The sequence below is a fragment of the Budorcas taxicolor genome, chromosome 13 (genome assembly GCF_023091745.1).
Source record: "Budorcas taxicolor isolate Tak-1 chromosome 13, Takin1.1, whole genome shotgun sequence".
NCBI classification, from domain to species: domain Eukaryota; kingdom Metazoa; phylum Chordata; class Mammalia; order Artiodactyla; family Bovidae; genus Budorcas; species Budorcas taxicolor.
Window position 1 is genome coordinate 62,039,438 of NC_068922.1, and position 15,067 is coordinate 62,054,504.

A 15,067-nucleotide genomic window follows, 5' to 3' on the forward strand; every position below is an offset into this window, starting at 1 on the left:
TCGATTCAGTCATGCCCCAGTCTTTGTGACGCTATGGATGTAGGCTGCCAGGCTTCTCTGTCCATGGGATTCTTTAGGCAAGAATACTGGGGTGGGTTGCCATGCCCTCCTGTAGGAGATCTTCTCAACCCAGGGATCGAACCCATGTGTCTTATGTCTCCTGGCGGGTTCTTTACCAATAAGGCCACATTGGGAAGCCCAGACAATGCATCTATACAGTTCAGAAATCACTGGATATTTCCCCGATGACTAGTGAATTTGAGCACCTTTTCCTTAGTTGTCAGGAAAATGCAAATTAAAACCAAAAGGTGATAGCACTGCTTCTCTACCAGAATGACTAAAACTGAAAGGACAGACAATGCCAAATATTGGCAAGAATATAGGTCAACTGGTGATAAACCATCTAAAATTGCTTATGTTGATGGTTGCAACTCTGAATATATGAAAAGCCGCTGAAGCCAGCACTTTAAATAGGTACATTGTATGTGAATTGTATCTCAATAAAACTGTGTTTAAAAGCTATGCAAATGATAGAGCAAATATTCTTTTCTTCTTCTTCTTTTTTTTTTTTTTTACAAATCTTTGTTTGTAGTTGTTTATCTACACATCTGGTAATTTATCCCATGTAAAAGAACGTAAATCTAAGGCCTCTAATGTGTACTGCCATACTGCATTCCAGAAAGTTTATATAGGTTTTCACTTTATTAGTTTGTTTTGCTTTATCCTTGACAGCATAAAGTTTTTATCATTAACAGTATTTATCTGAGTGAGCGCCCCCTGATAGATATACAAGGCATTCAATAAATAAATGTTTAAAGTGAAAAAAAAAAACATTTAGCTGATTTTTAGATATAAATAGTTTCTTTTGATTTTATGAAAATATCTGCTTATATTGACATCTGTCCTTATTTTATTGGCTATATATATTTTGTGAATTACCTCTTCATGTCCTTGGTCCATTTTTCTTTTGTGGTGACCATCTTTTATAAATGATGTACAGTCATTTTAAAATATATTAAAAGGTATTAACTCATTGCCTTTCATATGTATTACAAACATCTCCTCCCCCCAGTTTGTCATTTGCCTTTTAATTTATGATGAGTTTTAAATTACAACATGTTTTTTGGTGGTCAATTTTTCTTCCCATTGTGATATTTCCTGTTGCTTATCACTTCCTTATCAGAGATAATAGTCATTCTTTCTCTTCAATATTTTATGGTTTCATTAAAAAGGATTCTTCAACCCTTCTAGTGTTTACTTATAAGATATAAGACAATGATTTAAGTTTCACTGCTTAGTTTATCAGGAATTCCAACACTGTTGATTGAATCCTGTTCTCTATCACCACCAATTTCCTACCATTCTTGTCATTTATCAACATTTTAAATATATATTTGGGTTGGCTTCTGAGATATTGTCTTCCATTGTCTAGTTTTTATTACTGTGATGTAACATACTCGAGTATGATAAAACATGTCCTCCTTCATTAATTTTGTTTTATTTGAAAATGGTCTTGGATATTTACACTCATTTTCCAATTAAGTAGGATTTTATTCTTTCATAGTGCAATGTGACATATCACTCCATTTCTCACCCTATTCCATGCCTGATGCCCAACTAAATATCTTGAAAAAAAAGACCTGGGTTCTTGTCTAGCCCCATCACTTTCTAGCTGTGTGGTTCTGGACTGGTTACTGAATGTTTCTGACTCTCACTTCTCTCCTCTCTGCAGTGGTGAGACTCATACACATCCCATAAGGTTATTCTGATGTGCAAATGAAATAAACTGTATACAGGAAGCTGGCAAGCAATACAACAATATGCAATTTTAAAAAAAAATGATTTTACTGAAGGGACCAGTGAGGGCCAGAGAAGTGCTTGGATTTACCTAAGGTCACCAGGAAGTTCATGTAGGGGTATATCTAGAGCTAGAACCCTGGCCCCTGTCCCAGCTCCTTCCAGAAGCCTATGCTACCTCCAGCCCTGGGTGCCCTCTGACAAGCCAGTGTCTTGGGAGTTTAATTAATTCTCTTGCACTGTCCTCTGTAGGTTGAGGCCGGCCAGACCATTTCCCTGATTCCACCCCAGCTTCTGATTACCTGGAAGGCCCATTTGGATAGTGTGGCAGACATCCTATATGTGGACAGCCTCCAGCTGGTTATCAGTGCTGGCCAGGACCGGGACGTCAAGGCTTGGAAACTCTCTGGTGACGCCATTGGTACGGACGGTCCTGTTGAAGCTCAGTCATGCCCCATGGCCTTTCCTGACCCTGACCCTGTTAGAACACAAGCTGGCATAAACCTCATATCCCATGAGGTGGGAGTTTTAGACCACAGCAGCTGTCTTTCCTCAGATAGTATCACAAGGTGTGAGTCTGTCCAATTGTCCATTCAGCAGTCTGTCCATCCGCTCATTCACTCACCTGCTCAACACTGTTTGCCTTTGCATATCAGATCATATATCTGATAAGGTACAGCCCATTCTTTTTTTAAAAATAAACTTAATTCTTGAAGTATAACATATGTAATGAAAAGCACACAAACCAAAAGTATCCTCAGCTTAGTGAATTTTCAGGAAGTAAACATATAGCCATATAACCACCACCGTATCAAGAAACAGAACATCACCAGCACTCAGGGCTCTCCTCACCTCCTGACCCACTGTCTCTGCCTACACCTTTCCAAAAGTAACCACTGTTCTGATTCCTAAATCCAAAGCTTATGTTAGTCTGGCTTTGAACTTTGTCTAAATGGAATCATTTGATAGTTTCTCCTTTGTGTCTGGCTTCTTTCTCTCAAACACCATATGTTTGTGCCATTCAGCCATTCATTGACTGTAGCAGCTCATTCAGCCTTACTGCTGAGTGGTATTCTGTTGTTGATACCATACTTTACCTATCCGTGCTATTGTTGGTGGGCATTAGGGCTATTTTAGGCTATTAAAAACAAACACTGCTATGAACACCCTCATATAGGTTTTTTTTTGAACAAGTGTATGCATTTCTGTTAGATATGTATTTATAATGAAATTGCTGAACCACAGAGTATACACACTCAGTCTCAGTAGATACTGCTAAACTATCTTTCAAAGTGCTTTCCAGTTTTCACTCTTTCACCAGCTGCATACAGCGACTCTTACTGTGTCCTTTGTAACCGCTTGATATAATCATTGCATTAAATTTTAGCCATTTTGGTGAATATGTAGTGGCCTTTTATTGTGGTTTTAATTTGAATCCTTGATGAGTAGTGAGGTTGAATATCTATTTATTTATTGATCTTACATTTATTGATCAGTTATATATTTTATAGTTGTCCCATGTCTCTCATTCTCGCTTCTGTTCTTTACATTTAATTTTTTTTCCTATCTCTGCATTCCATTTTGGATATTTTCTACTGACCTGCCTTCCAGTTCATTAATCTTGTCTCCTGCATGCAGCCTGCTATTAAATCCGTCCAGATACTGTATTTTTTAGTTCTAGAACACTCATTTGATTTTTTTCTATAAATTTCGATTAGTGGTTGGAATTCTGCTTCTTTTCCTCCATTCTGTTCATATTTTCCATTATTTTATTTAACACTTTTACAACAGTTGTTTTAAAGTATTTGCCTATAAACTCCAATGCCTGAATTATCTGTGAGTCTGATTCTAATGCCTATTTCTTCTTTTGATTATTGGTTATATTTTCTTGCCTTTTCACATCTCATGTATAGAAAAACTCCAATGAAACCAAACCAAACAAAAACCCAACCCAAATCAAGCTGAACTTTCCTGAGCTTTGTAGAAAAGAAACTGTAAAGACTGAAGCTGATATGATTTTCCTCCAGTGCGTTGCTCTTTCCTCTGCACAGCGCTTCTTGTCTCAATGCAGTTAGGAAGTGAGCTGGGTTGGGGCTGGATTGCAGCTCCAGAAGCCCTAGTTTCCTTCTGTGTTCAGTTGATTCCAGGGTAATGCCTGTTGTGTTGTTGACTTCTTCTTCCGGTGAGAGTCTTGACTCCTAGTGAGCTCATTCTGTCTTTCTAGCCCAACCTCCAGAACTTAAACAATTGCAGGCCCCAATCTTCTTTCCATGTGGCAACCGCTCATTTGTCCTTCACTTCAGTTCGGTTCAGTTCGGTCGCTTAGTCGTGTCCGACTCTTTGCGACCCCATGTGTATCTCTAAGTCTGTTTTTGTTTGTTTCATTTGTCTGTTTTGTTTTCTAGATTATATAAATGAGATCATGAGGCATTTGTCTTTCTTTAACTTGTTTTACTTAACACAGTACTTTCTAGAGCCACCCATGTTGTCACAAATGGCAAGAGTTCCCTTTTTTTTATGACCGAGTCATATTCTCTAAGCTCTCCTGTAGGGAAAACAGCCATGCCTTTGGGACTCCACTAGACTTAATCTGTCATGCCAGCCAGATTGGCTCTTGGAAACTCTGCTGGTTTCCCTATCTTTGGGGATCTTTCTTCTGCTAAACGGAGCCTGATTCTCACTTATCATGTGCCCATACTCAGAAAAATGCTCCCAGAGAAGAAAGCAGTTCCCAATTTTAGTTCTTCTGGGAAGGACTCTTTCCTTTCTGTAATTTTGGTTTGTCTAGTCTTCTTTGCTTCTATAGCTTCTATAGCTTCTTAGCTTCTATAGTGATTCTTTTTAAATACAGTTTTAAAAAGTTACTTTCCATTTACAGTTATTACAAAATATTGGCTGAATTCCCTGTGTTGGGCAGCATACATCCTTGAGCCTGTCTTACACCCTATAGTTTGTACCTCCCCGCTGATAATCACTAGTTTGTTCTCTGTATCTGTGAGCCTGCTTATTTTTATTATATTCATCAATTTGTTATATTTTTTAGATTCCACTTATAAGTGATATAATTTGACTGACTGACTGATTTCACTGAGCATATAGCCTTCAAGGTTCATTCTTGTTGCCACAAATGGTGAAATTTTGTTTTTTTCTTTATGACTGAGTAGCCTTCCATTATATGTATTGATATACATACCACATCTTAGGTTGCTTCCGTATCTTGGCAATTATAAATAAAGCTGCTATGAGCATTGGGCTGTGTGTATCTTTTTGATTTTTCTTTTGCATATATACCCAGGAGTGGAGTTGTTAGATTGTATGGTAGTCCTACTTTTAGTTATGGAGAACCCCTTATGCTGTTTTCACAGTAGCTGCATTCATTTACATTCCCACAAATAGTGTACCTGGGTTCCTTTTGTTCCAGATCCTCACCAACATTCATTATCTGTGTTCTTTTTGATGATGGCCATTCTGACTGGTGTGAGATGATATCTTATTCTTCTCTAGTGATTTGTAAAAATATGACTTTGTAACACATCTGCTTTTTTTTCTTAATTAAAAAGAATTCTGCAGCGTAAAAACGGCCTACAACTCACTACGCCCTGCTCAGAAGTAGGGCTCATATTTCCCTATTCTTACTACCTTCTTTCTGCCCCAGCCCTGATCCTCCACAGACCCGTTCCTAACCTCACATCTGATAGGTGACTGATGGATGCCTGCAGTCTTGTACCATTGCCATTTTATGTGTGAGCCACTTGAGCCACTTAAAGCCTGTCTGAGGACTATTCAGTCATTGCCATAGCACCTTCTCCATCTTAGCCTCTATGTGGGGCAGGATGCTTTAAGCCTGAACTCCAAGTACATCCTAGGGTTAGGGTCTGACTCCTCCAGATATTTGCCAAGTAGCTAGCATAATGCCTGGGATATGTTGGGCATCGTCAGGTGTAGGCCAGGAATAAGGGATTGCTGGCTGCTGCTTGAGGGTGGATGGTGAGGGACAGATTATTTAGAGGAGGGAGTGGCTGGCCAGTCCTTGCTACTGAACTGGCTCTGGTTAAATCACAGGGACGTTTGGCCTGAGTGTTTGGAAAAGGCTGCAGGATAACCCAATGATGACTGATGGTGAACTAAATAAAAGATTAAAGAAGGAGGGTGACTTCTTCGACTCCAGTGAGAAGACCTTCCATCTAGAGCTGCAGTGAGTTATCACAATGGTCATTGGTAAACTGGTTAACTCTGGTCTGGATCCCAGGAGGCCTCCCTTGTAGGGTAGTGCTGGGCATACTCAGGTAGGGCCTTCAGAATGTCACAGGTGTGGGAATTGCAGGTAACTCGACTCTACAGGTGGTGGCTGTGGCCTCAGAGCCCGAGGCTCCGTTCTAGCCCAGATCAGCTGTAAGATTGATCGAGCAGTGAAAACCAGAAAACATAAAGCCCCAATTCCTTAGATGGGGACCCCGCCCCAGAATCAGGCTCTGGAGGCCCCTGCTGGGAGAGCCCCGGGTTCTGGTCTTGATATGTGTGTTATTTCTCTGAGTCGGGGGAGGCAGGTTGCTTGCTACCTGTTCTTTCCTCTACAGGTTCCTCCTCCACCTGTGCTCTATCCCTATTCCTGACCAAGTCTCAGATAAATTTTTTGTTGTTCGGTTGCTAAGTCATGTCCAACTCTTTGCGACCCCATGGACTGCAGCACACCAGGCTTCCCAGTCCTTCACTCTCTTCCAGAGTTTGCTCAAACTCATGTCCATTGAGTCAGTGATGCCATCCAACCATCTCATCCTCTGTTGTCCCCTTCTCCTCCTGCCTTCCATCTTTCTCAGCATCAGGGTCTTTTTCAGTGAGTCAGCTCTTTGCATCAAGTGGTCATGGGAGTGAGGGCTCACCTTTCCTTAACAGGATTCTGGGCCATAGGCAGCTCTGGGATGAAGCTGGTCTGGCTGGTTTGTTTGCCAAGTCCTGAATATTCAGGACTGATTTCCTTTAGGATTGACTGATTTGATCTCCTTGCTTCCAAGGGACTCTCAAGAGTCTTCTCCAGCACCATAGTTTGAAAGCATCAATTCTTTGGCACTCAGTCTTCTGAGAGATGGTCCAACTCTCACATCTGTATACGACTACTGGAAAAACCATGGCTTTGGGTCATTCAAAAAATATTTATTGAGGTCCTGCTGACTGCCAGGTTGTGCTAGGTTCTGGACATCCAAAACTATCCAGACATAGGTCCTGCCTCAGAGAACGCCCAGTCCACTGAGGGAGATGAATATGTAACCCATGGCTACAGTTCTATGTGGTAAACAATAGGACTATTAGACAGGCTTGGCTCAGAGGATAATCACCTGACTGGGTGGAGCAAGTAAGGAAGGCTTCATGGAACAGAGATTTTGGAGTTGGGTTTTGACATGTGAGTAGGAGTTTGCCAGGCCCCATAGAGTCCTCGTGGCTCCTATGCCCCTGTCAAGGCTTGGGCTTTTACAGTCCTGTCAGGGTATATCAACAAGACAGAGGCAAGGTTCCCCTTACAGGGAGAGGACGTTTAGGTGTTCTGCAAGGGGAGGCCCAGGGGAAGTCTGGATGGGGTGTCAGGCCTCCATAGAAGAGGATGTCGGGTGGTGGGAGGTATCACAGGACTTGTTGGAGGCCAGGATAAGCAGGGCTTTGTTAGTGTTAACTGAACACTTGCCCACTGATGGGCCCTGGGCTGTACAACCTCAGGGGAGGGTTGAGAAGGTTGGAGAGGATCCAGCCCAGAAAGGAGAAACCTGCCTGGGGAGGGATGTCCCACCACGTGGTACAGAGGGCATCTTGTGAAGGAAAGCCCCTCACATCAGGGAGGAGCGAGATCTTGCTGAGGCCCTGATGTACCAGCGGCGGGAACAGGTAGTCCTCTTGGATCTGCTGAATGGGAGGGCAGACACGGAGGCGAAAGCCTGGGCCAGGCTGCAAAAGATAACCCCGACGTCCCCATGGACTGGAAAGCGCTCCCCGGAAGACATTGAGGATACCTGGTGCAAGTGGGAATCCAAGGGCAAGCAGGTGAGGCTGGGTGGGGCACTGAGTGGGTAGGGGAGCCCTCAACCCTCAGCCCCGAGCCTTCGCCCTTGCCTGGGACCCCTGCAGGAGAGCAAAGTCCTGGGCGCAGCATACAAGCCCAAGGAGCGGTCGCGGAGCCCTGCACTCCTGTTCACCAACGTGCAGTATGGCTGGATGAAGCACCAGGTGAGTCAGGGTGGGGTTAGCTCCCTGAGATGCTGGGCCTAGAGGCTGGGGGTCCCACCTCCATCATCCCACATGGCCCTCCAGTGGGAGTGAGGGGCTTACCTTTCCTTAACAGGATTCTGGGCCATAGGCAGCTCTGGGATGAAGCTGGTCTGGCTGGTTTGTTTGCCAAGGCCCTGCTTGAGGCCATGGACACAGTTTTTATCCTTGAGGACAAACCTCATCGAGCCTATGGGAGGAGGTTGTTTGTGGACCTGAAACCTGTTGATCGCCTTCAAAGCATTTCCCAGAGTCTGCTTGTTTGTTGGGCTTCCCTCGTAGCTTAATCGATAAAGAATCTGCCTGCAGTGCAGGAGACCCCCAGTTCGGTCCCTGGGTCGGGAAGATCCCCTGGAGAAGGAAATGGCACCCCCCTCCAGCATTCTCGCCTGGAAAGTCCCATGGACAGAGGAGCCCACCAGGCTGCCGTCCATGGGGTTGCAATGGGTGTCATTCTGGAGCAGACACAGGGCCTCACGGTGCTAGGCACACAGTCAGCAAGAGACAGGGAGTGGGACGGCCTGTCCTTGGGGAGAGAAAGGGGCCAGGGGTTTTGGAAAGACCAGCCTGGAGTCCCATCCTGCCTCTTGCTTGGTCAGATCCCAGCCTCTCTCAACCTCTCTCTCGTTCTCAGGGGAGCTCCCATCCTCTGGGGTGTGGACTCAAAGGCAACCCCCTGGCCCCTGGCAGGGGAGGGGTCAGTGCCAAAAAGAAACTTGGCTTCCTTGCCCTTTCCTGGAGATGGGCCTCCCAGCACGGCGTGGCGAGTGCTGCTGGGAGAGGTGGGGGCATGTCTGGAGAGTTCCTTGCTTTCAAGCCCCACTCAGGGTCCAGCTTGAGGCCTCACTGTAAGACGGGGATGGTCCAGCACTGACCTCACAGGACTGTTGGCAGCACCAAGAGGAGGGCCAGGGGCTGGGCCTGGTGCCCAGTGGGCTCACTGCTCGGCCAAGCGTGGTCATCACTAGTGTTGCCGTTCAGTTGCTAAGTCGTGTCCTTTATTTCTTGTGGCCCCACGGACTGCAGTATTCTAGGCCTCCCTGTCCCTCCCAGGTCATCAGTGACAGGCGTGCAACTCTGGGGACGGCTCCTCTCTCACAGGAAGCCCTGAGTCCGTCCTCCCCAGGAACCTGCTCTTGGTCCCTGCTGTTCCCCATGCTCCCCTGCTCTGTTCCCTGCAGATCTCACCTCAGATCTACCAGAGCCTGCACTTCAATGAGCTGGCATCCACCCAGAACCCTGCCTTCAAGACGCAAAAAGTCCTGGACCAGCAGAGCTGGCTCACCCTCTTGGTGACCCAGCGCATCCGGAAGGACCTGGGTCCCTACAGGGAGACCGTGCCTGAGCATCCGGCCAGCTTGCCCACCACCACGGCCTCCTCGCCCTCCTCACCCTCGCTGTCAGCCTCGGGCTCCGGGCTCCTGGCATCTGGCCTGGCCCCATCCTCGTGGTCCCAGCCCTCCCGATCCTTTTTGTAGCCCCCGTCCGCTCCTGCATCCTGTCCTCCCCCGTGGACCTGTCCCGGGTATCCGAGCACGTCCTGCAGAGGCCAGTGACTTCCCTGCCCCACGGCCCCTCCCTCAGGCTGCTCTCCAGGCCTCTGAAGGCCCACCTTCTGTCCTCCCACATCAGGCTCTGAGGTGGCCCATCCTCTCTCTCCAGTCCGCCAGCAGGGCCACCAGGCTCATGAGGTCCTGTCTGTCCCTGGCTTACCCTCTGCCAGGCCCAGAGGGTACAGACCTCGCCCTGGCTCTCCCACTCTGCCATCTGGTGAAGCCAACCTTCTTCACCAGAGTCCTGGAGAGGAAAATAAATGTTCTCAGATGTTGAAGCTCCACCGGCCTTGGGATTGGGCTGTGTGTCCCTCGCCCCTTAGGCCCTGGGCTGTGTCTCTGATTCGGGGTCATGCTCCCCTAGGCAAGGGGATGTGGGGAGGAGAGTCCCTCCTCTCAGGACACCTGGTGTGGCTGTCTGGCAAGCGACAGGCCAAAGCCTGGGGCAGGGGCTTCACAAGCCCTGGGGGTGCAGTGGTGGGTGGTGTGAGTGAGCGGGGAGGGGGAAGCAGCGGAGGAGAGGAGGTCAGCCAGGCAGGTGGGACCTTGAAGACCAGGAATCGCATCTGGAGTGACTCTGAGTGAGACGGGAGCTACTGCAGGGGCTGCAGCCAGAGCGCCCCGTGGTGGGATTGAAGCGGAGCCAGAGCCGAGGGGAGGCTGCTCTGAGCAGCGATGGTGAAGCTGATCAGAGGGCGAGGGAGACGGTCAGGGGGTGAAGGTGAGGGGTGCCGATGTGCAGAGCAGACTGTGGGGGAGAGACTGTCTCGCCCAACTCGACTGGTTTTTGTCCTGAGGCCCTGTACACGGCAAGTCCTACTGAACTCCCAGGGAGGGAGTCATCTTCTCCCCATTTTACAGAAGGGAACAGAGGCTCAAAGAGGGGAAGTAACTTGCCCAGGGTCATCCAGCATGGAAGCCAGAGTGGGATCCGTACACAGGCCAGGCTGACGCTTGAGCCCGGCTTCCCTCTCCTGGGTGCCTTTGTGTTCTCACCCCACACAGGCTGGGTGACCATCTGCCAGGACTAAATCTCTCCCAGTCCCATCTGGAAAGCTAGGCAGACCCTCCTGGTGATTTAAAAGATTAAAATAAAAGACAGTGTTCTCAGTGGGTGATACTCTAGGGCTGAAGACCTCTCAGAGTGGAGGAGGAAGGAGACACCTCTAAACCCTGGTGAGAGAATCCAAAGAATCCAGGTCTCTCAATCCTGTCTCCCAACTCCATCCCACCTGGCTTGCATACCTCCTGGGACAGGGGGCTCAGTCCTTGCAGAGTTGGGACTGTTAGAACATCCTTTCTTGGGTGGCATCCACGTTTACTTCCTGCTCTGGCCCAGTTCTGTCCAGGAAGGTGATGAGGGGGGAGGCAGTGGGGATGCCAGATCGTGTTCCCCCAGCTGCTCACAGGGGCCACAGGAGAGACCTAGTGTGCACTACGGACTCCTATCACCAGCCCTTCCTTTCCTGGACACCCCGTCAGCAGTGACTGCAGAGCTAGATAGCCGGGCTGGACTTCCTGCCCTGCAATTCTTCAGCTGTGTGACCACATGCAGGCCATATCCCTCTGGTTTCCCAAAGTTGTACCTCTTTCGAGGGGCAACTGGGAGAAAAGGACAGGGGGTGGTACAGCGAGTTCCCATCTACAGGTCCAGCAGGGGAAGCCCTCCATGAAGGGTGCTTATTAGGGTCATTTTTATTTCTCCCCTCCCTTGCAAAGCCCAGGTCTCAGGTATCCTAGGATGTTGCCTGATATATCTGTGCTCTTTTGAAGGGTCACCTGAGACCTTCCTTCCTGTCACAGAGGGACTTTCTGGAGGGGATGTCCTCACTTGGCCACGTGGTGGATTGGTAGCATTAATGGCAGACAAACTGGCAGGTGAAGAAGGGAGAAGTCACTGGGAGGTCTGCTGTTCTGAGCTCTAGGGGGTGAACAAGGCCTCCCTCTCCTCCTCTTTCTGACTCCAGACCCACTGCCAAAGCTGAGGGACTCAAAGGACTTGGGGCTGAGTGTTGGGGACAGACCCCTCCTGGAGCCCAGCCCCAGGGAACTGCCCCAGGGCCAGTGTCTGAGAACCAAACAGAGCAGGAGGCTCTTTACCAGAGAGAGAGGCAAGACCAGGTGGTGTCCACACACCCAGGATGGAGGGGGTTCTAGGACCCTGGAGTCTGGGCCAGCCTTCCAGGCTACCTAGAGCTTCCCATAAGCCTGTAGGCCCCATGATGGGGAAGAGGGGTGGATAGGGGCGCTCCAGTTTATGCTCCCTGACCTTGACCATGACACATGGTGACCAGCAGTCTCAATCCCTCCTCTGTAGGGATGAGTCAACCCCAGAGCCCTGGGAGGGTGAAAGTGGACTGAGAAACCACTGTGACCACTGAAGGGCTTGCCACTGGCTGAGCTGTGTGCTTCCTCAGAGCTGGCTCTTGTTTGGAGAAGTAAAGGCCGTAATATTTCCCCCACTTTGTGTGAAGGGCTCATAGCCATCATCACAATCGACAAGGGCCTTCCATGCCAGGATCTGGGGGCCTCAGTTCACTCTGGCCTCTGGGAGGAGGTGAGGACTAGTGTCTCCTGGGCGCATATGCAGAAATTGAGGCTAAGAGCGAGACTTTGTCCAGGTCACAGGGTGAGGGAGCTCAGGGCAGGGACAGGGCCTAGGATTTTGCCTCATCACTGGTTCAGGGAGCTCTGAGTCTTGCAGGAGGGAGGCCCTGCCCATCAGCCCCAGCCCTACCTGGCCTGACATTCAGGGATTAGTAGGATTAATGAAAATCCTGGGGCTTGAGCTAGGCTTACCGGAGGCGCCACTCCAGGGACCGTGGGGGGTGATTTGGCGCTCTGCACCTCCGGTTCTGTCTTGGTCACCGCAGAGAGTTAACTCCCACCCTGGCTGGCCGCCTGCTCCTATGTTCCCGTCTAGTGGGTGGGCCGGGTGGTGGGAGGGCGGCCAGCCTTGTGCACTGTGGGCCTGGAATGGGTGTGGGGAATGGGGGTGGGTCACGAGGCCCCTTTGTTCTCCTGCAGGATGCTGCCCCAGAGCCAAGCCTCTTCTGACCAGAGCAGGCCTATGTTGTGGGCCTTGGATGGCTCTGGGTCCCTCTAGGGGTCCATCATGACAAATAGATGGGGAAAAAATGGAAACAGTGACAGACTTTATTTTCTTGGGCTCCAAAATCACTGTGGATGGTGACTGCAGCCATGAAATTAAAAGATGCTTGCTCCTTGGAAGAAAAGCTATGACAAACTTAGCATATTAAAAAGCAGAGACATCACTTTGCTGACAAAGCTCTGTCTAGTCAAAGCTATGGTTTTTCCAGTAGTCACGTATGGATGTGAGAGTTGGACCATAAGGAAGGCTGAGTGTGGAAGAAGTGATGCTTTCGAATTGCGGTGTTGGAGAAGACTTTTGAGAGCCCCTTGGACTGCAAGGAGATCCAACCAGTCAATCCTAAAGGAAATCAACCCTGAATATTCATTGGAAGGACTGACACTGAATCTGAAGCTCCAATTTGGCCACCTAATGTGAAGAGCTGACTCATTGGAAAAGCCCCTGATGTTGGGAAAGATTGAGGGCAGGAGAAGGGGACAACAGAGGATGAGATGGTTGGATGGCGTCATCGATTCAATGGACATGAGTTTGAGCAAACTCCGGGAGATTGTGAGGGACAGAGGAGCCTGGCATGCTGCAGCCCAAGTGGTTGCAAAGTGTCAGATACGACTTGCTGACTGAGCAACAAGGGGCCCATCTCCTTGTCTGTGCAGTGGGGTTGTTCAAAGGCACTGGGGACTGCAATGCCCAACCCAGGGTCTAGTGATTCTGAAGGGTGGGTGCTGTGGGACATGGAAAGGACACTTCTGGGACAGGTGAAGGGAGGACAGTGGTGAGTAAGGAGGACCTGAATAAAGCAAACGGCTGAGCTGCCTGCAGTGGGGGGTCCTGGTGAAGAGCAGCCTCACCCCCACCCCGTGAATGAGCGCCCCCTGGCTGTGCCCTTCCCTGCAGTCTGTGCGCCGACTCAGCAGCCTGGGTTGGGTGGGATGGGCAGGCTGCTTTCTGGGGCACAGCGGGGACAGATCCAGGAATCCTGCCCTCCCTTCCGCTTCCATAATCAGTCCACCTGAACCGACTGGAATTTGAAATGATGTGAGAGGGCTTGGGTGGGTGAGCAAGCACTTTGGGCCCGGAAGGTCTGGGTTGGTGTTGCAGCTCCGCCACAGCCCCTTCTGTAACCTTAGGAAATGACTCCATCTCTTGGTGCCTCAGTCGCCTTGTCTGTAGGGAGGCTTCGTCCCTGTGGTGAGGAGGAGATGGGGAGACGAGTGTGAGCACACCTGTGCATTATGGAATGTTTGTGGATGATACGCTTGTCCATCTGGAGAACTCAAGAGGGACAGGACCATGGAGGAGTGAGGTTGGGTGATTTTCTTCCACAGCAGCTCTGACCATAGAGAATGTCCCTGAGGGTAAAGATCCCATTTACAATCAGCCTAAAACTGATTAAAATATCTGGAACTAAAATCTGACCAGAAAGACAGAGAATTCATATGATGAAAGCAATGGCACTTCACTAAAGGTGTTGAAGTAGGATCCCATGTTCCGGAAGGAGAAGAGCTGACATGCGGCCAAGACACTTAGTTTTCATCCAGGAATTCATAAAACCAGTGCAAATTTAGCTGTTAAAAAAAATGTAACTTGACAACCTGATTCTAAAGTTTGCCTTGACAGACTTCTCTGGTGGTCCAGTGGTTAGGACCATTTTCCAATGGAGGGGATGTGGGTTAGATCCCTGGTCAGAGAACTAATATGTCACATGCTGAGAGGCAACTAAGCCTGCATCCCATAACTACTGAGTCCACGTGCTTCAACTAGAGAGAAGTCTACAGGCTGCAAATAAGACCAATTGCTGCCCAAAAAAAAAGAAAAAAAGAAAAAAAGGTTTGTCTTGAAAGAGAAGTGTATGAAAAGCAGAAATAAAGAGGATGGTACTCAATATAGCTCCTGGAGGAGGAAATGGCAACCCACTTCAATATTCTTGCCAGGATAATCCCATGGACAGAGGAGCCTGGAGGGCTATAGTCCATGGGGTTGCAGAGTCAGACAGAACTGAGTCACTGAGCATGCGCGCACACACTCAGTATAGCACATACCAACACACATTCCAAAGCTGGAGTAACTTGAAGAGTGCGGTTTCATACAGGACAATGAAGTGATGAAGCCCAGAGGCTCTGTACTGACTCTGTTTCCAAGCTACAGATGGAAGATGGATCATTGAATAAAGTATTGTGGTTTCTAGGAAGCAATTTAGTTTTAAAATTAAACTAGATCCCTACCTCACAGCAGGCACAAAAATAAATTTCAGATGCATTATAAAGCTTTTACACATTTAAATCTTATGTGTGTGCACCAAAGAGCTCATATCTATATCTACAGTGTGTAGGTATGTATATACATCATATATAAA

The 15,067-nt window shown here is 48.4% G+C and overlaps 1 protein-coding gene across 1 annotated transcript in view; it reads left to right on the plus strand.

The window, feature by feature from the left end:
* Positions 1–9,527, plus strand: part of EFCAB8 (EF-hand calcium binding domain 8) — a 46,567-nt gene extending 37,040 nt beyond the window's left edge. The window contains exons 22-26 of the mRNA XM_052650444.1: positions 2,050–2,218; positions 5,860–5,992; positions 7,623–7,832; positions 7,917–8,010; positions 9,231–9,527. Coding sequence (XP_052506404.1) covers positions 2,050–2,218; positions 5,860–5,992; positions 7,623–7,832; positions 7,917–8,010; positions 9,231–9,527 — 903 coding nt within the window. The remainder of the gene's footprint in view (positions 1–2,049; positions 2,219–5,859; positions 5,993–7,622; positions 7,833–7,916; positions 8,011–9,230) is intronic.
* The last annotated feature ends 5,540 nt before the right edge of the window (positions 9,528–15,067 follow it).